General features: G+C 39.7%; 2 protein-coding genes across 2 annotated transcripts in view; one reads left to right on the top strand and one right to left on the bottom strand.

Annotated features, from left to right (window-relative positions):
* Nucleotides 1-217: 217 nt before the first annotated feature.
* Nucleotides 218-12226, bottom strand: LOC137268604 (solute carrier family 35 member E2A-like). The gene is made up of 7 exons (XM_067803176.1): nucleotides 12126-12226; nucleotides 8631-8971; nucleotides 6765-6900; nucleotides 5989-6237; nucleotides 2729-2782; nucleotides 2019-2222; nucleotides 218-595 (listed from the first exon to the last, which is right to left on the bottom strand). The coding sequence occupies exons 2-7, from the start codon at nucleotides 8878-8880 to the stop codon at nucleotides 388-390; spliced, it is 1101 nt and encodes a 366-aa protein (XP_067659277.1). The 5' UTR covers nucleotides 8881-8971; nucleotides 12126-12226; the 3' UTR covers nucleotides 218-387.
* A 3434-nt stretch (nucleotides 12227-15660) lies between these two features.
* LOC137267899 (ubiquitin conjugation factor E4 B-like) overlaps nucleotides 15661-16096 on the top strand; it is a 36726-nt gene continuing 36290 nt past the window's right edge. Inside the window, exon 1 of the mRNA XM_067802343.1 lies at nucleotides 15661-15903. Coding sequence (XP_067658444.1) covers nucleotides 15880-15903 — 24 coding nt within the window. The 5' untranslated portion in view covers nucleotides 15661-15879. The remainder of the gene's footprint in view (nucleotides 15904-16096) is intronic.

Genomic DNA, 16096 nt, shown 5'->3' with positions numbered 1-16096 from the left:
AAACACTGACAAACTATCTTTCAAAAACCAGTGTTCATCTATTTAAGGCCTGTACCAAAACAGATTTAGTATATTTCTAAAAGCTTCACTAAATTACTTGGAAAGTGTTGATATGTGTTGTGTGGCATGAGTTAATTCCACTTATCTTTGCTGTATCAGATCGCCGATATCAAATGGGTGTAAAACACTTACAACAATACAGGACGTTAACACTTGGTGTTTGCCACAAGTAAGTTATATTCAGCAATGTTTCACAATGTTTTGATCCCTGTGTGGAAACCTCAGCCTGCCATGCATAAAATGACACAACAGGTATCCTGGAAAACAATGTATCCATGGTGACGGATGTAGAATGAATGAGGCATGGAGTCTAGAGTGTCACTATCATCAAACTTCCTTAGTCACTGGTTCAGGTGTCCGTGAATACTGAGCAATGTGTTCTCGTCTGTTGGAGTCATACTCTTTGGCTTTGGTGTAGAATAACACTCCAACAGTAACTGTGACAGTCCCTACACCACTGAGAATTGTCACTGGGTTTCCAAATGTTATCACAGATAACCAGATCAGGAATGCTCTCTTCACTGTATTTGCCACACTGAAACCAAACAAATGTTTTTTTCAAAACATGGCAATGACACTGAAACTCACCTCCATTACAATATTAATCTCTAAATATAAAGTTTCATTGAGTGAGTTTAGTTTTACTCCACACTCAGCAATATTTCAATTATATGATAGTGGTCTGTAATAATCATGCCTAGGCCAGACAATCCTGGTATCATTGAACCACACAAATGGGGACCGATGATATGTGTCCACCAAATACAACAAGACTTACCATCTGATCCTATTAGTTGTCTCATACAAGCCTTACCATCTGATCCTATTAGTTGTCTCATACAACAAGCCTTGCCATCTGATCCTATTAGTTGTCTCATACAAGCCTTACCATCTGATCCTATTAGTTGTCTCATACAACAAGCCTTGCCATCTGATCCTATTAGTTGTCTCATACAACAAGCCTTACCATCTGATCCTATTATTTGCCTCATACAACAAGCCTTGCCATCTGATCCTATTAGTTGTCTCATACAACAAGCCTTGCCATCTGATCCTATTAGTTGTCTCATACAACAAGCCTTGCCATCTGATCCTATTAGTTGCCTCATACAACAAGCCTTGCCATCTGATCCTATTAGTTGCCTCATACAACAAGCCTTGCCATCTGATCCTATTAGTTGCCTCATACAACAAGCCTTGCCATCTGATCCTATTAGTTGTCTCATACAACAAGCCTTGCCATCTGATCCTGTTAGTTGTCTCATACAACAAGCCTTGCCATCTGATCCTATTAGTTGTCTCATACAAGCCTTACCATCTGATCCTATTAGTTGCCTCATACAAGCCTTGCCATCTGATTCTATTAGTTGTCTCATACAACAAGCCTTACCATCTGATCCTATTAGTTGTCTCATACAACAAGCCTTGCCATCTGATCCTGTTAGTTGTCTCATACAACAAGCCTTACCATCTGATCCTATTAGTTGTCTCATACAACAAGCCTTACCATCTGATCCTATTAGTTGTCTCATACAACAAGCCTTGCCATCTGATCCTATTAGTTGTCTCATACAACAAGCCTTACCATCTGATCCTATTAGTTGCCTCATACAACAAGCATGAGCTATTGAAGACCAATTCTAACCCAGATCTTCATGGGTTGCGTAACTGTTTAGATCAATTTGGACACAATGAAGATCCATGTTAGAAACAGTCCACAGCAACTAATACCCCTGAAAAAGTGAGTTGGAATTGAATGTTCAGAAACCATGCTTGTTGTAAGAGATGACACTGGTGGATTGGGTTGATGCATGTTACAGTATCCCACTTGTGCAGCTTAATCATTAATGGCATGAATTGTCTGGTCTAGAGTTGATCACAAACAAACCCTCTGGCTGATCACAAGTCACAATGACATGTTGGCAAGGGAAGAAGGCTACCACAGCTTCAGGACCTACCTATGTGTTACAGGTGAAATGTAGCCCATGAGGACGTATGCTGTGATGCTTTGAAAATGGAAGAATATGCCATTTAGAACAAGTGTAGATAATAATGTGTAGTCCAGGGACTTCTGTACTGCAGGGAGGTCCATCATCACAAAGCATGCTGGGATCTGGACCACTACAGATGCTATACTTGTGTAGAACTGGAGCTCTGCTGGTCTGAAACAAGCAACATCGCAACTAAATACAGATACTGAATTTGGGGCAGGATATTAATGTCCAATAACATCTGTTCACACGGCAAGAAGAGAATGAGTTTAGGTTTACGCTGCTTTTAGCAATAGTCCAGCAATATCAGGGTGGGGTACTCCAGATATGGGCTTAACACACTGTACCCATGTGGGGAATTAAACCTGGGTCTTCAGTGTGGCAAGCAAACACTTTTACCACTAGGCTATCCCACAACAAAAAAGTATCTTCAAATGGGTTGAAGAGGTGGCATATATGACAAATTATCTTCAGACATCGAGATACAAATAATATTGTAAAGAATGTATTTTCCATTAAAAGAAATCTTAAAACCAAATTTATCTGCTTTCATGTTCTAAATCAACCTTAGCTGAGGGAAATAATTCATGAGCTTAAATCCTACAAGAATCAAATGTCATACAATAGATGTTTACACTTTATCATGACTGGCTCGACCAGCATTCCAGTATACTTACGTATATCTATATTTTTCACCACTTATTAGAAGCTTGGAATACACATTCTGTAAACTGAAATGGAGAGACAAACAATGTACCACCAATCAAACAGTGAAAAGAACAATACTGCAGTTCATACTACAATATATCAATAATTCCATGAAAGACAGGCCAATAGAGATAATCAGGGCACTTAACAAGACCAGTTGGTTCCAGGGTCAGTGGATACAGTACTGTTCTTGCTTTGTTGTTTGTTGTTGTTCTGTAGGCATTGAGCAATGTTTCCAAAAGAGAAGTGACATGTCGATTAAAATTTCATCAAATTCCAATTTTAATGACAAAGTGTGCAAGGTTCATGAGAATGCTACTTCACTGACTTTGACTTTTCAGTTTTATCCTCCTTACAACTGTATCTACCTATTTACTACTACCAGTCATGGCCTTCAAAGCCAAATTTTCACTGTGTTTCCTAACTTAATCCAGATCTTCTATGGAGAACAGCCAAAGGACATGCTTTTGTGACCATGTTTACTAAATTTGTTAGATTTGAAAAAAACATCAATGGTTGTACTAAGTAATGACACTGGAAGCCCTCAATAACACTGAGTGAACCTCATCCATTTACCATGATCACAGGTGATCACAGGCAAGAAGGCTCATGTCACAATCGTCAAAGCTACTTAAAAGTCAGGTCATCAATGACATTGACATTTCACCAAACCATGACATGTGGGAGGTTTTCGTAAACTACTGAGATTCAGTACATGCGATTGGAAATCTTCCCATTTTTGTGAAATTTCAACCATGCTACATAATGTGACCCCTTTGAAACAACCAACACCCCACCTTACGCAGCAGGTACACCATGTTTAGTAAGTCCATTCATAAATCTTCAAACAATCCTGTCCACAAGCTATTCCACTACATGCTACTGACTGACTGTCATACTACACCATCCTGCCAGGTCCCAGGTGTGTAAATGAGGCACACAGTTGTGAAATCTATGACAATTAACATCTGTTACTATACACAATCAATAGCCACAACCAACCTAAAACTTCAATCAACCATGACATTATAGTTTTCAAAAAATATTTATCCAGTGATTACTAAATGTTATGTCAGACATGCAAGTGCATATGTTAATTGATGATCAGACCAACTTAATTTCTAGTTTTATGGATTTTTGTCCTCTGAAAATCTATCGGCAGTCAAAGTCTCATTCCTTTATATTTAACATTAGGATTTTATTTTTTTGAGCAGGGAAAAAAGAAATACAACTGCTGGCTCTGTAAAATTGGTGTGGGATAAGGAGTTTATGCAAACCTGAGTGAGTGAGTTAATATTTATCATGACATCGTCGTCAGTATTTCAACCATATCATGGCAGTAAACCATATGGTTACAATGGGAATGAGAAGCCTGCGAGCATCTGGAGGGAAAACACGACTGGCAGATGCGTTCAACACAATAAGATCAGCCCATACACATTCAAGCACAGCTGAGGACAGTGCCATCACCTCGTTCCACTCACTGAAACTGTGCTGTCACAAAATACGCTGATCATAAATCAATACAGTTGTCACACAAAATGCAATCTTTCTTGTGGACATTCAAGATTTATTAATTTTGATTCACATGGTTTGCTTTGAGATGTCATAATCATGTCAATATTTGGGTGTGTGTGGGGGTGTGTGACAAGCAAACCCTTTAACCATTAGGCTATGCACCAACGGGGATTAGGAGGAAGGTCACTAGATGATATTGTTAACGTACAGTTTCTGAATATATCCCCACACTAACAGTGCCCCAAAATAACTTAGTTTGCCCAAAACACTTTCATTTGAAAATGAGGAGCAACTGACCACTCAGCTACCTTAAAAGAACTCCAAGCTTCAGCTCAACACAATGTTTGACAGTTGTCACCAACATATTTTATTGTGACGAGCCTCATCCCTCCCTCCCTCCCTCCCATTACTGATGGGATCTGAGAGTTTGTGGTCAGAAATACATAGTATTGACATATTATCTGTTGTACATATAATTTGATGTACTGATCTACTAGTTAGTCGCAGTAACATACCAAGAATAATCTCACATGGATCTAGATTTAAACCAACCTCGAGAGGTTTCCTATCTTTGAAGAGAATCATCCTTGGGGTACATATATCTCCATGTTAGGGGTTCTCAATGATGTAAGACAAAAACGTATTTTTTTATCTTTAATATCATTTTAAGTTTTCGTTTTTGCTAATGTTGAGTGATAAAGATATATTCCTCTATTTCACACAAAAATATCATGGCTTTCCTACCAAAATAGCGTTGATGACATCGTATCGGTGCACCTGTAGTCGCTTGCCACATCCGTCTATTTTGTATGTGTTTTCGTCAATAAGCAATACTTTTCCCTCCTCACTGTGAGAGTGTTTTGATCACGTGCCTTCCTGTTTTATACATAACCTGTCACAAGTAGACGACTGATCTTGCATCTGAAGTGGTATTAAGGATCTAGGGTAAATAATATTGATGCTTATCTGAACTTTTCATAACCTAACTTCTGGACTTCAGTTGTCAATAAATGACAGGAACTGAACTTCTGCCCTACCAATGTAACTGTTTGTGCCCTCTGATCGCGCACATACTTCCCCAATACAGCACTAGCTATGCAATCCTCAAAATCACCAGAACGTTGAATTCGCTTTGGGATATGCATTTTCTGCTGCTGAAAATGTCATGTGACAGTTGTATCAATGTTTAATAAAATATTGTACAATAAACAAAAAGTCTGTTTTTGTTCATTATACAGCCCCTCATCACTTGGAATCACTTCTCTGTCATGCATACGCAGCAAACCAGATAAGCATACAAGCCTGTATCATCATTCCTTCTGCTGTCACTCTCAGTGACTTTTTGTTTATTGTATAATATTTTATCAAAACATTGATACACCAGTCACATGACATTTTCAGCTGCAGAAAATGCATATATGTACCAAAAAGACAATCTCTATAAAAAAGAATTAAAGATCAGATGAGACTTTTATTCTACCGGACACTCTACTGAAGTTTCAACCTGACATCACACTGTTGTCTGTACGAGGTCTTCATTTCTTTACTTGATAAAATAAAAACAAAGGAAAATGGACATAATGATATTCTGGCATCAAGCACAACATTGGTGATGATGTAACCCTGTTGTGTTTTGTAAATTTGGTCTGGTACAGACATAGGTCTGGATTAAGAAGAGTCCATTCTGACCACTTCCACTGTTGGCACTTACCATTCTGTTAAGTTGGTGGCCAGGGCTGCGACAAAGCCCTGTACATTAAAACTGAGTTCATATGCAGAACACAAGGCAAGGCCAAACATGATGGGGATGAGAGACAAAAAGGTATAGAAGCCGGTGTACTCTCCAATCAGAACTCTGGATATAAGTACTGTGAACAAGGGTGCCGAACTCTTCACGGTCTCCGTGAAGGACACTGCAACAAACTTGAGAGCCACCAGACCCAATACAACTGTGGAAAACCTGAAACACACGGGATAACTGAGTGAGTGAATGAGAGAACACATCAGGACAGACAATCCAGTGATTAATAGCATGAGCATTAATCTGTGCAAATGGGAACCAATGAAGTGTCAAACAAGTCAGCGTGTCTGACCACCCAATCCCGTTAATTGCCTCTTATGACAAGCATGGGTTACTGAAGATTAATTCTAACCTGGACCTTCACAGGTGCAGTGAGTGAGTGTATACGTTTTTGGGGGACAGTATTCCAGCAACATTACAGCAGGTGGCCCCAAAAGTGGGCTTCACATATTGTATACATGAGGGAAACCTACTTAGGTGTGACAAGTGGACTCTTCAACCACTGGGGTAGCCCAAGTTGACAGAGTATGGTCAATATCAGGTGCTGCTGTATGTTACGGGAGACATGTGATATGCTGATATTTTAGAAATAGCCAGTAAGCCATTAATTTCTTCACAAATATTTGGCAACATTTGCAATACATTCTTAAAACTGGGATGTCCTAACAAAACAGGTGTCCTCTCACCTCATGGTTCCCACCAGAATCATGTTCCTCCAGAAGTTGGGTGGCTTGCCCTCTCTCTGTACAGGTTTGTACATACCCAAAGGGAGGTACATCTGTATAAACCCAAACATTGTCGTCATCACCATCTGCATGGCACCTGAAATATCAAAGAGGTCAAAGCTGTAATGTACAAGACACATAAGACAGTAATCCTGACTTCATCATCCCAAGTAATTAATAACATCAGCAGCAGTCTCCACTGATCCAGATCACAGGCTGTGACCATCTCATGCTCATTTTGGCAGCTGTCCTCAGTTTTTGTCTGACATCATTTGGTGGTTTATACTTGCTTAATGCCTTACTCATCAGTATTCAAGCTATATGACTTAGGTTAAACTTAAAGCTTAGATGCAACCAAAAAAATAAACATAATGAAAACACAATTATGACACATAATATACATTGCTGATTATGAAAAACAACAACAAATAAACAAAATTATAAGCGTACAATCGCAAATCAAAAGTGCCATATTTGGTACTTGGGTTTACTCGTCTCAAAATGAAGCAGCCGGGGTACCGAACTCAGTCAGAGCGGGTGGGCGTGCACCTAAAGTGTACCGAAGACTTTCACTGGCTGGTTCAGTTGCCGATACCCTAAGGGCTCTTCGTGCATGTATAGAGATGCACTGTAATATATATGAAATACCCAGAATGCAGTTGCCATCACAAACATAGTTGTGTTTTGTTGGAAAGACTTTTTCAAGCAATAAGTATGAGTGTTACTATATGCACTTGTCATCTGTTACTTATATCCTCAGTTTCCTTTTAGTAGTATCTATGAATTGTAATGCCATAATTGTTTGATTGGCATTTTAGAAGTTAGTGAGTCAAATCGACCTTTGTTAATCAAGTTATAGATTATTAGCAACTATTCAGTACCACCTAATCAGCTTGTTTTTACAATATATTCCCCTGTTTGTTGGTTACATGGCTTGTGTTGCTTGTTGTCTTACTTACTGGTCTGATTCAGTGAAGTGCTACTTGTGTATCAGTAGCCTCTTGTTAATGTTATTCTGCTGCGGTCACAACATATAATACTCACTAATCACTTTGTTGTAATCACTTTCAACTTGGTAACAGTGTTCTAGGTTCTACACACTGGAAACTCACTCTATGCAGTGAAGTTCTTATATATAAAGTTGAATGCTTTTTAACTCTCTGTGTCTGTATGGTTTCTCAACGGTCTCTATAATGGCCTTGAATACATTGTCTTGTCTCAAAACATGTAAGCTATGTTCTTAATTGGACCTTTTCTGATTTTAAGGCAAGTGAACAAGTATTGTTTCATGCTGCTTTTAGCAATATTCTAGCAATATCATAGTGGGAGACACCTTAAATAGACCAAGTTTAAAGCTTAAGCTTATAAAAGGTGCACATAGTCAGTTGAGATGTTTCATTGTTAAGTAAGATGCTGGGCACACGCTTTCAACACACTCAAGGAATTAGATAGAAGTAGAAGATGCTGATAAATTACTTTTCATTGGTTTTGATTCAAACTAACCATGCCCACTGAGATGATGGCATTCTGTGAGAACATATTCTTAGAAGATGAGGCATGCCTGGGGCTCAAAAGAAATTTGCAAATATTAACCCACAATACAAAAGCTCTCATGACTGTCTTGCTATCAAATACATCAGTATGTCTACTCATTATTCTTCTAACAATTCCAGATCTGTATCCATAAATAAGTAAACATTAACGGCCTGTCCGTCTCAATACCACAGGAGACTCAACCGATAAAAGTACTAGGATCTGTACTTTACTATGAAAGTGTAAATACTGTAATCCCAAATACATCATACGTCACAACTAATTAGAACTCACCTAACAATGTTGGGTCTCCCTTGAGTGTGGACAGAATGTACTTGTTCAAGAACAAAGTACAGAAGCTGAAGAAGTACCACAGAACGAGGAAGAGGAAAGCTCGGATGTTGAGCAGACCCTGCTTCTCTAAATCATCACTTGTACTAATCTTTCGACTCCGGAGTGACAACTTCGTCATGTCTGCTTCTTCTTGCTTCAAGTGCTCCTCAAGTTTCCTTGCAGATGGCCCGTTCCCATCTGTCACACTCATTATCTTAATGAGAGGAGTCAACTTGCCATAAACAAGTGTTCATTGACTCATCATGTATCGTAGTATTTTGATGACTCTACTGAAGACACATCTGAAAATATAAAATGGCATACATGACATACATACACATATTTATTACTTACAAGGACGAAAATAATAGGTTTAATATTTTTCATATGATGACCTTAAGCAAAATATCACTGATCATGTAAAATACACTGATGATGTGACGTCATGAACAATACTATGGCATCACGCTTCTTCTATGACGTTGTGTTTTACATGCGGTGACATCGGGTAGTCAGCCTATATTTGAAAGTACATGTAGATTTATTTTCCTCAGTTTGACAATTTCGGTAATATATCAGAATTGGGCACGTTTGGTGAACTTGGGAGACATGGTTGGCCAACTGTCTAAAGTGCCAGGCTAGTAATCCAATAAGCCTGGAGGTGCAGGGATCAAGCCCACCTGTGACCCTGTGTAAATACCTTGGAGTCAACTTTATGTGCAGAGTCTTTCAGCATGTGTTCATTGTAGTCACACCCCCTAGCCTACAGTACATAACCTTGTTCACTTTAAGGAACTCATGAACCCACTGGCAGATAACTAGATGGTGGTCACATGAACATGTGCAAACACCTAGTTGTGGGTATAGCTGCAGGCTGTAAACTTGGACTAAGTACTCTGAGTCTGACTACGTATCCCAGTCCAGCCAGCTGTGAATGGATACCCTGTAAGGATGGGAAAGGCACAACTCAGTACACCTAGTCGGCAGCAAGGGTGTGTATGGTCTCCAGGGATCGAAAATACAATGTGCCAGTGTGATTGTACATCTACTGAACGAGTGAAAAGTGCCTTTGAGCAATTGAACTGCACATTGGCAATATGCAAAGGTGGGTGGGTGGGTAGGTGGGTAGGTGGGTAGGTAGGTAGGTAGGTAGGTAGGTAGGTAGGTAGGTAGGTAGGTAGGTAGGTAGGTAGGTAGGTAGGTAGGTATCATTGTTTTTGTATGTATGTATGATGGACAGATGCCGTGGCATGAAGGTCCCAGGGTAGAATAGGCCTTCAGCAACCCATGCTTGCCATAAAAGGCGACTATGCTTGTCGTAAGAGGCAACTAAGGGGATCAGGTGGTCATGCTCGCTGACTTCGTTACATGTCATCGGTTCCCAGTTGCGCAGATCGATGCTCATGTTGTTGATCACTGGATTGTCTGGTCCAGACTTATTTACAGACCGCTGCCATATAGCTGGAATATTGCTGAGTGTGGTGTAAAACTAAACTCACTGGATGGATGGATGGATGCATGCATATCTGTATGGATGAATGGATAAATGCATTCATACAATGTTTAGAACATTTACAAATACAATCCTATTAATACTACTACTACATAAGCAACAATCCAACTGAAATCAGATTTAAGATCTCATCAGTGCAAACAAAAAGATCAGAAGACATGAGAGGTCATGTGACAGTCACATGTCATGAACAATGAAATGACAAATAGTCAACATTAACCTTTTAGAAAGATGCTTTGTTTAAAGTTTATGGCATAAGGTCAAATTTGCACTTAATTTTCCGACTAAGCTTTGAGAAATATTGATTCATAATTTGAAAGCAAGAACAAATAAAAATACTCAATTGTCTGAAAAAGGTTGAGATTGTATGGTTGTAATTTCCACAGGCTATGGAAAGTCATGTTTCTAATGCCTTTCTTGCTGAGGTGAGAGTTACTAGACTGGCATACCTTATGCTAACCATTTTAAGAGGACATGATTAGAACAGACATTCCCACTATCACTTTCACACCTGGGTGAACAACACTGAATGGTTGAGTCTAGGGTGAATCTACTATGACCCAGATATGGCCTTCAATATTTGCTTAGCATTACTGACAACTTGGATCTAATTTTAGTCAGAATGAATGAAGTGGAACATAGTGGGCACCCATTCTCAGTCTCAAGCATCAGAACAGTCCCTGTTTATGAGGCTGAAAGTAAGTCACAGTTAGGAAATATGTTGATCTATGTACAACAGGCCAGTCAAAGTATTTTATCTTAATGGGAATGAGTCTTGTTTGCAGTATTTCAGATGGGACATGTTCACCAAACGTGTGTACTCTTAGAAATCAGTTCAACTGATATACTGCACTTTTCATCGTCTGGGGGCAATAAGGCATTGCCACAGATCACATATACTAAACAATTTCCAAATGCAAGCATGGGGATACATGTAATAATATTATTATACATCAGATTCTTGCATCTTTCAGACTTGCATCTTGTACATGTAGCCCCTGATTTATAGTAAAGGTTCATCTATTTCACAGGTTTCCTATTTTCACAGTAAACATGTTTTCTGCCAAGATCGCACGATACTTAGCAGTAGTTTACATCACTGAAAGGTACCTAGGAAGAGGCCAAAGTCTGCAAATGATCAAATTTTTGCAATGTAACAAATATTGATGAGTTTATACCAACTTGAACAAATTATAACTTTTTCCCACATTTTCCGACAGGATTCCTCTTCCTTATGCTTCATAACGTAACTTCCTCTTCATGCCACAAGAATAAGAAATGCCTCATTAAGTCTGTGGCGGACAACCTTGTTTTTCACCGAGCTCAAGAGTGGTAATATGCCTAATGGATCAAGCAGTTGATAGATGCAGATGTTAGAAGAGGAATCTCTTCAATTAAAAACAATAAGCACTCATACGTTAAGACCTGTTTGCATAAGTACTGCAAAAATAGGAAACACCAGCATATATGGTCTTCGTTCTGTTTACATTTCTTTTTAAACAAAAATTAGTTACCTATCAAAGTTTCTCTAAGAAGCCTGTTACACGTAAACAACATCACAGGCAACACATTAATCAATGAATCTGTTTGATGTGTACACTGTGAACGGTGTAGGTCGGCAATGTAGATCTATGTACTTCTGCTCAGGTTCTTGGCCATAATTGTGCGACAGAGGTAACAACAGACTGCAAATTAATAATTGTGAATAAAACATCCTTCCCTCCAAAAATACTGAACCAAAGACATCATTGTACCATGATAATCAACTGACCACATGCTTCATACCGCAACAGCTGAACTGTCAACACACGGTCAGCTACCTGACAACGTGGCTGTGTAGGCCGGTAGCACTGAGTGTTTACAATCAGTTGCAAAAAAATCATCACGGCGTGAATGAACGGTAACACTGGGGAAAAGATTAGCAGATGGCCCGGTGGATCTACCTTTCTCTTTCTTCGGTTATTCAAACTCCTGCCACGTATTTTGACATGGCTTAGTTGAAATGAGAGCATCTGTCGGAACAAGTTTCCTCTTACGACTGAATGTCAAAAGACCACTTGCGTCACAACTAATATTACTTGAGCCTAGTTTGTGCAGGTCCCCAAAAGACGGAAAACAAGCTTGCCTACATTATAGATTTAAATGGCTCGCTATCCACAGTCGACAGTGTATGTTGATCATCTAGCTGAAATAAATAAAATGATATAAGTAGTTACTTAAACGTATTTATCCATATAGCCAGATACAGATGCCCGTATGCCTGTAGACACACACACACATACACACACACACACACACACACACACACACACACACACTCTCTCTCTCTCTCTCTCTCTCTCTCTCTCTCTCTCTCCCACCCCCACCCCACCCCCTCCCATAGCCATACATTCGTAGGAGAGAAGAAGAGACATGTTACCATAATGTTGGTTTATAAGGTCACACCTTTAGGATAATAATGGTAACAATAATTATAATTTATAGCAAGGCAAAAATCTTTGACCAACCTGATCAGTTTCCGTACAAGTGAATCCGTGTCAGTGTGTGCTGGTCACTGATCCTGTCTGCAGAGCTAATGTACGGAGTTGCCAGTTTGGGTAAACTCTATGGACAACACAAGAGCTTGGCCAGGTAATGGTCCCACCCGTAGTCGACGACGTCGCCCGAGGCGGCTGTTTAACGTAATCAGGCACGTTAGGGGACGTTGACACATCAACCTTATCTAAAGCATCGTCTTATGACGACGTTTTTTATCACCCGCTAGGCAGTTAAATCAGCATCAGAAATCAAAACATATCCATTTTACCACTTCTGACATACGTGAGTGAACGAGAATGATTTTACGCGCTTTTCAGCAAGATCAGAACAGAGATCGCATCACAAATGGAATTCAAACATTGTCCCATGATGGGAGCAGAACCCGACTTTTCGGCGTGACGGGCGAACGCTTTATCACTAAGGTTACCTAAACGTCTCTGTACGTCATCAATCGTAGAAGTGGAGGTATTCGTTTCGTTTTGTTCGCTTATCTGCTAACATACCATTTTATTGAGATGGGTTGGTTACGCTAGAATGTAGTTAACCGGGCCCAGCACTATTTACTATCCTTAGGGTAAGGGTTTGGGGTTTATTAAGGTTAGGCACCCTTTACGATCCCTAGGGTAAGGGTTTGGGGTTAGGGCTGGGCACCCTTTATGATCCTTAGGCTTACGGTTAGGTTGGTTATAACTTCAGTAAGACACCAAATATCACATCATCTGATCACAGCCTGTGATATGAGATTCCGCCCGGGGCGGCGACACACAGATAAACATGTGTTCCTATCGGGAAACCTTTCGGGGCTCGGACATAGCACTTCACAGCCCTATAAACATAGTTTCCATCAGGCCCGCAGGAACAAATGAGGTGTCGGGGAGGGGACTGAGTCCCTATTTTTTGTATGTCATATAACGTAACCTTTTAATGAATGTCGCTGAGTTTAGACAGTCTAGATCTCACTACACAAAATTATCCAAAGTTAACTTGGGACCCTATCAGCAACGTTCGTAGCATTGCTTCATTCACAAGCCAGAGTTACGCTCAAAAGTGGGCCGATGAATTACAGTCTAACTCGAAAACTAATAAACATAAAATGCTCAGTGAAGCGCTGATCATTAAAAAATTAAAGGGACAGCCAGGTGTGCGAGAAATGGGGGAGGCGACACAGCACAGTTTAATGAATCAATAACATTGTCGGCACTTCTGCACGTGCTTTACCAACACCCTACGTCAATATTTTAGTGATAGTTTGTTAAACAACGTTTATATTTTCAGGACAGAAATTCTACGGAAATATGTCTCTAACTGTTTTCTTGGATACCAGTATCTAGACCAGTTTAAATATTCGTATGGTTGGTTGGTTTATTGCTTAACGGCGTCTACAGCAATATTCCGGCTATATGTGGCAGCGGTTTGTAAAATCGAGTCTTGTCCAGACATCATGATCATCGATTTACGCAACTGGGATACAATGACGTGTGGACCAAGTCAACAAGCCTTTCTACTCGATCCCGTTTGTCGTCTCTTGCCACAAGCGTGAGTTGCTGAAGTCTAATCCGGATCTTCAGATTCGTAAAAAGTAATATCTAAACATGACAGGTTACTGCTAAGGTATATCGCTAACTTTCAGCACATTATAACCCACATTTCACAATGGCATGACCGCGTGTTGTTTGAAATCCACATGTGCGAGCAGTATTTCACTAATGTACAATGTATTCTGGACTGGAGCAGTGGATCCTCAGTTCTCCCAGTATGATTACAGGAGTTGAAATAGTCCCAGGCACGAGTGGAAGCTTTACCTGAATGAAGCTTTAAAATTACTTGTCTTTATAGTGTCAGAATGTCCGTGTCTAACAGACAAAGCGTATAGTTCCACTTCAGGTTTTACAGATAGAACATACATACATACATACATACATACATACATACATACATACATACATACATACATACATACATACATACATACATACATACATACATACATACATACATACATACATACATACATACATACATACATACATACATACGTTAATTCAAAGATTCAAAGGAGTCGCCTGAAAAAAATGGTTTTCTGTGCATTCTGGGGCATTTTTATAAAATATACATACCTCTGAAAGTATGCTCTGAAATTAACTGCTCATGACTGAAACTGAAGACACACAGGGCAGTGAATGATGTAGACTGCCTCTGTACTATAGGGACACGATCAATCTCTACAGACCACCACAGAGTCGATGGTTAAAGAAGAACAAAATACAACTTGCCATCCCAAATACCAGGACAAAACAAGTCAGTCCCGTCTTTTCTGCCACTGCCCCAACCCTCCAGAACCCCATTCGCCAGCAACATTCAACTCCTTCTATAGGCTGCTCAAAATCCCCTCGCAGAAGCATATCCCTCCTTGACCTGTGACAGCTTCGAGTTGGATAACAGTCGCCACAGAAATCCATTACAATAATTATTATTATGAACACGTGCTGTCATCTACTTGGTGATACTGCATTGTATAGCAAGCCATTATCCCGTGCGCAAGATGGTGAAGAGTTTCTGATGTATTATATGAAGGATAATTACACTGAATAAATGTAGTTGTTAAATGTAATGTGTATGTGAGTGTGATCTCTAATATCCCGAATTTTGCCCACACAATAAGATAAATAGGAAATAGGAAAAGTTCGACCCTGCTAACCATGTAACACCATCATACACTCCCCTACCCCCTCCAAAACAAAAACAAAAACGGAAAAAAACGAAAAAAAACCCACCCACCCCAAAAAAAACACCCCCACATACGGGCATGTGATCATCCATGTTAGGTTGCTCAGAATCAATCTTACCCAAATATGCATAATGAAGTTACAGTTATGACCACCACACGGCGAGACTTTAGAGATTACACAATGAAACTAGTTCTTACGGAAATAGGTTTATAACAGGGAGACAACTCCAAAACCGGAACTGACAATTCAGTCATGGGAGGCTACTGTGTAATCCGGAATTGACGTCACAGAAAATTAGAAAATCCAAGGCGTGAATTGTTTTCTAGCGTCATCTTTGTATATTTTTTCACACTCGTACTCCACACTTTCTTTTAAGTTTCGTTCACAGGAGGCAACATTCTAACACCTCGTTAGGAATCACTCAGAAAAGATGAGTGAATTAACCCCCGACGAGGTGATTTGAAACGACAACATTCTTGCTTCTGCTGTTATGACTTTCTGCGTGTCATTGTTTGTTGGTTACAAATCAGCTGAGTTTTTCGAATCAGAAAGTACCTTATCCGTGACGAGACCACATTAGCCATTTCGATTGTATCCAAGCTTATCTTGTGTGTTGCAAGTGAAAATTAAGTATTTTTGGCCATTAT

This window comes from Haliotis asinina, chromosome 16, assembly GCF_037392515.1.
Source record: "Haliotis asinina isolate JCU_RB_2024 chromosome 16, JCU_Hal_asi_v2, whole genome shotgun sequence".
Lineage (NCBI taxonomy): Eukaryota > Metazoa > Mollusca > Gastropoda > Lepetellida > Haliotidae > Haliotis > Haliotis asinina.
Note: the sequence above shows the minus strand (reverse complement) of the source record. Positions and strands in the feature narration are given on the sequence as shown.

Coding starts and splice junctions, on each gene's coding strand:
- LOC137268604 (XM_067803176.1), bottom strand. CDS start 8,880: ATGAGTGTGACAGATGGGAACGGGCCATCTGCAAGGAAACTTGAGGAG. Junction 6,238..6,764: donor ATTCTGGTGGGAACCATGAG/GTGAGAGGACAC, acceptor CGTGTGTTTCAG/GTTTTCCACAGTTGTATTGG. Junction 596..2,018: donor ATTTCACCTGTAACACATAG/GTAGGTCCTGAA, acceptor GTTTGGTTTCAG/TGTGGCAAATACAGTGAAGA.